This window comes from Miscanthus floridulus, chromosome 4 (genome assembly GCF_019320115.1).
Source record: "Miscanthus floridulus cultivar M001 chromosome 4, ASM1932011v1, whole genome shotgun sequence".
Taxonomy (NCBI): domain Eukaryota; kingdom Viridiplantae; phylum Streptophyta; class Magnoliopsida; order Poales; family Poaceae; genus Miscanthus; species Miscanthus floridulus.
Window position 1 is genome coordinate 92722956 of NC_089583.1, and position 7406 is coordinate 92730361.

The following is a 7406-nucleotide window of genomic DNA, read 5'->3' on the forward strand; positions in this document are numbered from 1 at the left end:
AAACACTAGGCCTAAACCTAGAGCAAGCGCATAAGCGATGGTCTAATCAACCTAAGCACTTCGCAAAGCACCTACGCTAATCACCTAATACAACACTAAGCACTATGCAAGTGGAGATCACTAAAATGATGTATCAACACCCTTAGTATGTTTTCTTAGCCCCACACCTCATTTGGTCGGTTGGTGTTGTATTTATAAGCCCCACTGAGAAAGTAGCCGTTGGGGACGATATCCCGCTTTTCTGCTACTGACCGGACGCTGACCACGTCCTGACCGGACGCTGACCACTCCTGACCGGACGCGTCCGGTCGTCCCGACCGTTGGAGCCGCGATCCACTGATCGGGCGCTGCCAGCGTCCGGTCACATGCCACCGGACGCGTCCGGTCGCAAATTCGCCGCTCTGGAACCTCTATGTACTCGATCGGATGCTGCTGTCCTACGTCCGGTCGGTTTGCCGCCAGCGTCCGGTCCAGCGTCCGGTCGCTGCTGCTGTTGCCGAGCCTCCTGATCAGAGCGTCCGGTCGCTTTTCTCCAGCGTCCGGTCACCTTTGTGAGCTCGTTTCTTTGTGATCTTGCGTGCGGCTTGGTTCCTATCTTCGTGCTTGGACTTTGTTTGATATCTTAGATCTTCTCTTGTGCTCCTAAGGTCTTCTTTGAGGTGTTGATCATCAGATCACCACGTCACTTTTGTCAAGTCACATCTTGCATCCTATTGAACTATAAAATAATCACTTGCAAATTCATTAATCCAATTTGGTTGTGTTGGTCATCAAACACCAAAATCTAAAATAAATAGGTCTATGGTCCATTTTCCTTACACTACTAATAGGTATATAGTATTAGCGACGAACTATTAGTCAGCTAACTATAGCTGTTAGTTGTTGATCCGAACAATGCTTAGATGCTTGACATTGGCATCTTTGTGAACTGTGAAAGCTGAACTTGAGCGCCAATATAAATAAAACCTCATCCTCAGGAAGTCATGGTCGCCATTTGCCACTTCAGCTGTGTTGCGGCTGTCTGTGTGAGGAGCTAGCGTAGCGAGAAGCGACGACGTTGTATGCTGCCATGGATAAGCTTATTTCCCCGTCCTCCCCTCGAGCCGCCTCGTTCTCCTTTTCCGAGCCGTCATGCGCCATTCTCGAACTACCTTCCTGCGAAGTCCCGGAGCAGTGGCTGCTCGCCGATGATGTCCTTGTGGGCAAGAACGAGAACGATGATATTGGCGCCTGCCTGTGGGAGATGCCGACGGACGGCGCGCTCTCCCCTGACTCTGAGCTCGCCAAGCTGCTCCCGAGCCTCTCAGCGCCGGCTCCGCAACGCCCGGCGAAGCGGCGGGGCCGGAAGCCAGGGCCGCGCCCGGGCACCGGCGCAGCCGCCGGCCACGTGGAGTCCGAGCGGCAGCGCCGCGAGAAGCTGAACCGCCGGTTCTGTGACCTCCGCGCCGCCGTGCCCACCGTTTCGCGCATGGACAAGGCCTCCCTCCTCGCGGACGCCGCGCGGTACATTGCCGAACTCCGCGCCCGCGTGGCGCAGCTCGAGGCCGAGGCGAGGCACGCCGCCGTGGCGAGGTGGGAGCGGATCAGCGCCGACGGCGACGGCGACCAAGCCGCGGCCGTCGTCGACGGTGAGCTGTGCGTGCGGGAGGTGGGCCGGGACACGGCCGTGGTGCGCGTGACGAGCGGCGCGCGCCACGCGCCCGCGCTGCTGATGGGTGCGCTCCGGTCGCTGGAGCTGCAGGTACAGCACGCGTGCGTGAGCCGCGTGCACGGCGTGACCACGCAGGATGTTGTCGTCGACGTGCCTCCCGGGGCCACCGCGCTGCAGGACGACGAAGGTCTACGCATGGCGCTGCTCCAGAGGCTGCAGGGCAGCGACTAGCCTCGTTCAAACTACGAAGTAAAGTATTGTGGTTTCTACGGTGCACAAGCGTATAACCTCCAGACTTGATCGTAGATTAATTCTTCTAATAATGTCACCCTGTTCGCTGATGCTAAAATTTAGCTTATGCTAAAATATTATTTGAGAAAACACTATTCTATGGTTAAAAAATAGTTTTGAATAAGCTCAAGCGAACAGAGGAGACATTGTGACGTATGGGATCGAGGTATATGCCAAGGATAAATCTGAAGCACTGCACAGGACAGGAGCATGGCATGAGGCACCTCTGCACTTTCTCTTAGCTATAGTAAAAGATGACCGTGGAGCTTATATATCTCCATCATAAAGTCCATGAATCCTAGATGTCGCCGTAAACTGGATGCATGCTCACTATCACGATTCAAAACATGGCTCTCCTTAGGATGCTTATTTCGCTTTCTATAAAAGCGGGTTTACCTCCATCAAAAAAACATGGCTCTCCTATGTACCATTTTCTAAGTTTTAACGCACCTTTTTTTCAGGCTTCAATAACACTGGTGGGGTGATTAGGGTTGAGGGGGTTGCGGTTTTGGTGCTTTGAAGCATTGTCGACAACGATATCAATTATACAAAAAGATTATAGTTGGTCAGAAGTTTTTGATATTTAATTTGTCAACTTAACTATTTAGTTACAGTTGCAAGATATACCGCCTAAAAGAATTAGAAAATTTAAATTTTATATACGGTAATGATTCTTTTTGAATAATTTGGCAAAGGCCTATATATGCTTTTCAAGTTTTAATTCAATTAATTAAGCTAGGAAAAACAGAAGTTTAAGTTACAGGCCATGCTGTAGGCCCAAAGAGTAAAGGAAGAACTTGCTGTGAGACTGAGTAAAGGAAGAACTTCATACAAAGAGTACGACAAGAATACAAGATAGCTCTCTCAAGTACAACAATAAGAGACGGTAAATGATTGAAAAAGGTCAGAAATCATATCAGTTTTACCGAAATAAACCTCAGAAAATAGGATTTTATGTTGCCACTTTCATCCCAGTGTGGGTAGTGATGGTGCTGGTGTCCCCGGTGCCTTGGACAATATGCGAGGGTGGACGGAATTAGTGCAGGGCCACAAAATTAGGATTTGTTTGATTCAGCTTTGAGTTGTAGAAAATTTATTGTATACAGTGTGTTGTGGAAAAAAATGTAAACTATCTGGTTAAAACTACTATGAAACATCCACCTCTCTATCTCCCTTGAACAATCATAAAAAATCTTCATTTCCATTCATTTGGAAAAAAACAAAAGTCGAAAGCAATCTAAGGTGTTGTCAAAATTATACTACACAAAAGCAGTTGCTCCTAAAAAAAACCTTGTGGTTCCATCTGTTTGATTGACGTTCTACTTTTAAACAGTACACACACTTTTTAAAAATTGAACTAAACACAACCTTAGGCTAGTCACTAGTTAATTAGGAGTACAGAGGGCAGCTATGACAGATCTAACATTAGTATAATTAGGAGTACAAAGGGCAGCGATGACAGATCTAACATTAGTACTCCCTCCATCTACAAAAAAAAAAAATATAATTATGGGAATCGTGCCAGTCAAGGTAGCTCACGTTTGACCAACTTCACAATAAATAGTATTAGCATTTATGTCTCTATTTTTTTGTGAAAATAGATTCCATGACGAATCTAATGGTAATTATTTTATATCGTGAATGTTAGCAATTTTTTATACAAATTTAGTCAAAGTTGAAACTGTTTGGCTTCTCAAAAAACGAGAATTGTATTCTTTTATGGACGGAGAGAGTATAATTAGGAGTACAGAGGGCAGAGATGACAGATCTAACATCGGTAAAGCTACCGACGATAGGGAAGGGGGATATGAGCGACCACCAGGATGAGGAGCACAACAAGATTTGTTCGATGGGTTTGAAGAGAAAATATGAGCTTATCCATCTTGAGCATGAAAGTGTGATTGGTTGACTGAAAAACCAATTGAAATATTACTCCGATCCCCTCAATCACAAAGATATGTCATATCAGGCTTGTACATAAATTAATCTAATGACGTTATTTTTCTTCTTTTTTATAAAGAGATGAATAATATTTTGTTTGTGAGAATAGTACTACCTCCATCCTAAAAGTAAGGAATCCAAGATTTTTTTTGAATTAATTAATGAAAAGAATTTTAACTTACTCTTAATCTCTCGTAGTTTGGAACAAAATTAAAATTCTTAGATCGCTCATATTTTCATGACGGAACGCCATTATCTAGTCTAGCAAGATAAATATGGATGAAAAGATTGAAAAGTGCATACAAGTTATTTCCTCCATTCCAAACTATAAATCGCTCTAACCTTTTAGATACATAGCTAGAAAAGATAATATGACTTAAAAATTAGAATGAAGGGAGTATAAAATTAAAAGTAACCTAACATTTGTGGGGTCACTGAATCATCCAATCTCTACGGTTATGCAGCTTGTTCGCTTGCTCGTACACGATCGTAGATTATAAGCTGGAACAGTATTTTTCTCTCGTACCAACAAAAACAAACAGACTGATGGTCATGCTGCGTAGCAAGCGGCACCTCCTCAGCGCCATATGCATCGTCAGGACCGCAATGGCCCATTGGACCTGAATCATGTTCAAGATCATGTAAGCCCAATCTGGTATGAGTATGAAGCCCATCGGGTGATGATTCATTACAATTTGCACCAACTCTTTCGCAGTACGTTCCACAACAATTCCACTAAAAAAAAAGGTTCCCCAACAATGCGAATAAACAAAGAACACGCTTAAAAAATCAAACAGAAAAGCTACAGGTTATATTAAAAAGTAGAAACAAACTCAAACAGGGCAAAACAACTAATGAAAAATATTACAACAATTACAACAGTAAGTCAGTAACAACACTTTCAACCACGCTACCAACAACGACTCCAGTCGATTGGCCTAAGCAAACGCTAGTGTTATCCACAGGCGATACTAAAAAACATCACTACTATAAAACACTCATCCAAACATGTAAATTTGGAACCGTGCATCAAGGATAAGTCAGCGATACTCGCTCATAATACGAGGCAACAACTATAAAGTCCAAACATGTAAATTTCTTTTAAATTTTAATAAAGTTGTCCAGTAAGGGCGCAAACCCCTCCTGTTTCTTAAAAAAAAAAGAGTTATCCACAGGCGTACCATGGTTACATCGAGTATCCCTACAATCTCCGGTGACCAACCACAGCTTGATGGATGCCTCTCCATGACTATCCCTACCATATCTCTGGTGTCGCCTTCGTAGTGCTGGTTCTATTCACTACACTAGCACGGTTCTGAGTTTATGAGCTACAGAGCTATAGGATCCAACATGAATGAGATATTTTTTTCTTAAGAAAGAGACTAGGGAGAGTTTTATTGATTACTTATAAATGAGATTTGGGCAACCATGTTTTTTTTCCAACAATAAAGGGGAACCTGCATAAGCCACATCGATGAGTGTGACATGTTTTGTCAATTGGCACACTTTTGTTTTCCCCTTTTTCGTCTAATAAAAACCACGATAAAACTACTGTCATCCTTTAAAAAAACATTCTCTTCCCGCCTGTTGGCAGTCAGGAACTTCATCCGCGGCAAATAAGCCCTACTAGCTAGACTCCATGACCTCTCTAAAATAAACGGAAAGAAATCCACGCGACTCGGTTCTACCGTTTATAACACAGAAAATAATAGAAGAGATATTCTATAGTTGTGCATTAATTAGAAAATGTCAAATTAATTATACTAGAAATTATGACCAAAACTCTTGACCAGTGAATGATGATTCACTATCACAATCTGGAACCATGTAGGATGGTCAGCGGTGGAGAGTTTGCGTAAGAGGCAAATGCAAATTGCGAAAGAAAAATAGCAAACTTTATGGCGATACCCCCTAAACCAAAGAAAATGACGTGCAAACTCCAACAAAGAAAAACGTGTGACGTTTGCTTGATGGTTGGCCGATAAGAAAACATTCGTTAGTGGTTTTGAACTCTCCGGAAAATTTAGTTTCCTGATAGTGACTAAATCAACACAGTTTCTTTAATTTTACGTACTACTAGTACTAGGTCTTAACTCTGCGCGTTTCTCATGCACAATGGATTTTGGTGTTTTTGTTTCTGCTGTAGAGTCCTGTAATTTACAGCTGTTTTTCTAACTTTGTAGTTTTACGTGAAGCTTCCGTTTACCACCGGCGTAAGGTGACTCATGATTAAATGTCAAAAAAAAAAAAACAAATTAAGAGACCAAATTTCTTTTACCTTATCTCTTCCCACCATAACTTTTCAGTTGACGCAATTTAACTCCTACTGGGAAAATCCGAACATGTAACTCCTCTGCCTCCACTTATTAGGACACACAGTAGTACTGTCAAGTTTGGTGTGGCAAGAACCCAGGCTTCCACCAGGAGATCTTGTAAAATCTATGTGTGCCCGTTGCACGCAACGTACTACTTGCTCATTCTTCTTATAAATATAAATACAAGCCGGAAGCGGATCTTTTTGGAAAAATAATGAATCCTAATATCTGCTATCTTCATTGTAGCCATATTTATTAATCCTTTGATTTTATTTGAAAGAAAATTAATCCTTTGATATTGTTATAACTCTGACAGACCAGGGTTCCCTACGGGAGTTCTACCCGGATGGGCCCTGGGATGGCCCACAATATGTCGAAGGACGCGAGACAAAGTGGCGTGGACTTCAAGCTATTCTAGATCAACTTAGTCGGCTTACTATAAAAGCTAGATTCCGTAATAGAACTATGACTCTTCTCTTGTAACCGACTAGGACTAGATACGTGCTCTTACCCTCTCTCCTATATAAAGAGAGGTACGACGCACTCCTTTGTAACCCTAACAATCATACAATCAATTCAACGCAAAATGCTACACGCCAACTGGATGTAAAGGCTATTACTCGACAAGAGGACCCGAACCAGTATAAATCGTTCGTCTCTCTACGTTTACTGTCGAGTTCTGCGTGCGCCGAAGCCCTTCGAACATCGTCGCGGATAACCCCGTGACGAGTTACTGGTTATCAAACACCGATAAACTCTTTGTGAAAGATTCTAACTTAGTAAATAGACTACTATTAAATAAATTATCTTACTTAAGAATAGGTCGCTCCTCGATCAACAATCAAATATCCATCCAATTCAAGCACACAGAAGCTTTTACGTTCCAATATTTTATTAAAAAACACATCAGAGAGCTGGCCTGACTAGTAAACCTAAACTCCTGTGACTTTGCTTTATTGGAAATCCATGCAATAGAAGGCCTTGAATAATGGAGACCTTCTAAAAAAAGAAGTCTTTCAAATGAGGGCATTTACCTAAAGATGGCAGCTCAAGATCTCTCAAGAAAAAACTTATATCCCCAAGGAGCTTCTACATTGTGGTCATGAGTCATAAACTCATAATATGACCAAGATCCAAAACCACAGGCTTTTCTTTGTTGGTGGGCTGGGAATGCCTAACTTAAAATTTTTATTGTTAGTACTAAGCAC

The 7406-nt window shown here is 42.7% G+C and overlaps 1 protein-coding gene across 1 annotated transcript; it reads left to right on the forward strand.

The window, feature by feature from the left end:
• Window positions 1-1005: 1005 nt before the first annotated feature.
• LOC136552134 (transcription factor bHLH14-like) lies at window positions 1006-1927 on the forward strand. The gene has a single exon (XM_066543675.1). The coding sequence runs from the start codon at window positions 1070-1072 to the stop codon at window positions 1880-1882; it is 813 nt and encodes a 270-aa protein (XP_066399772.1). The 5' UTR covers window positions 1006-1069; the 3' UTR covers window positions 1883-1927.
• Window positions 1928-7406: the final 5479 nt, after the last annotated feature.

What these genes read in the sequence shown, in the direction of transcription:
- LOC136552134 (XM_066543675.1), top strand. Translation starts at nt 1,070, where the DNA reads ATGGATAAGCTTATTTCCCCGTCCTCCCCTCGAGCCGCCTCGTTCTCC.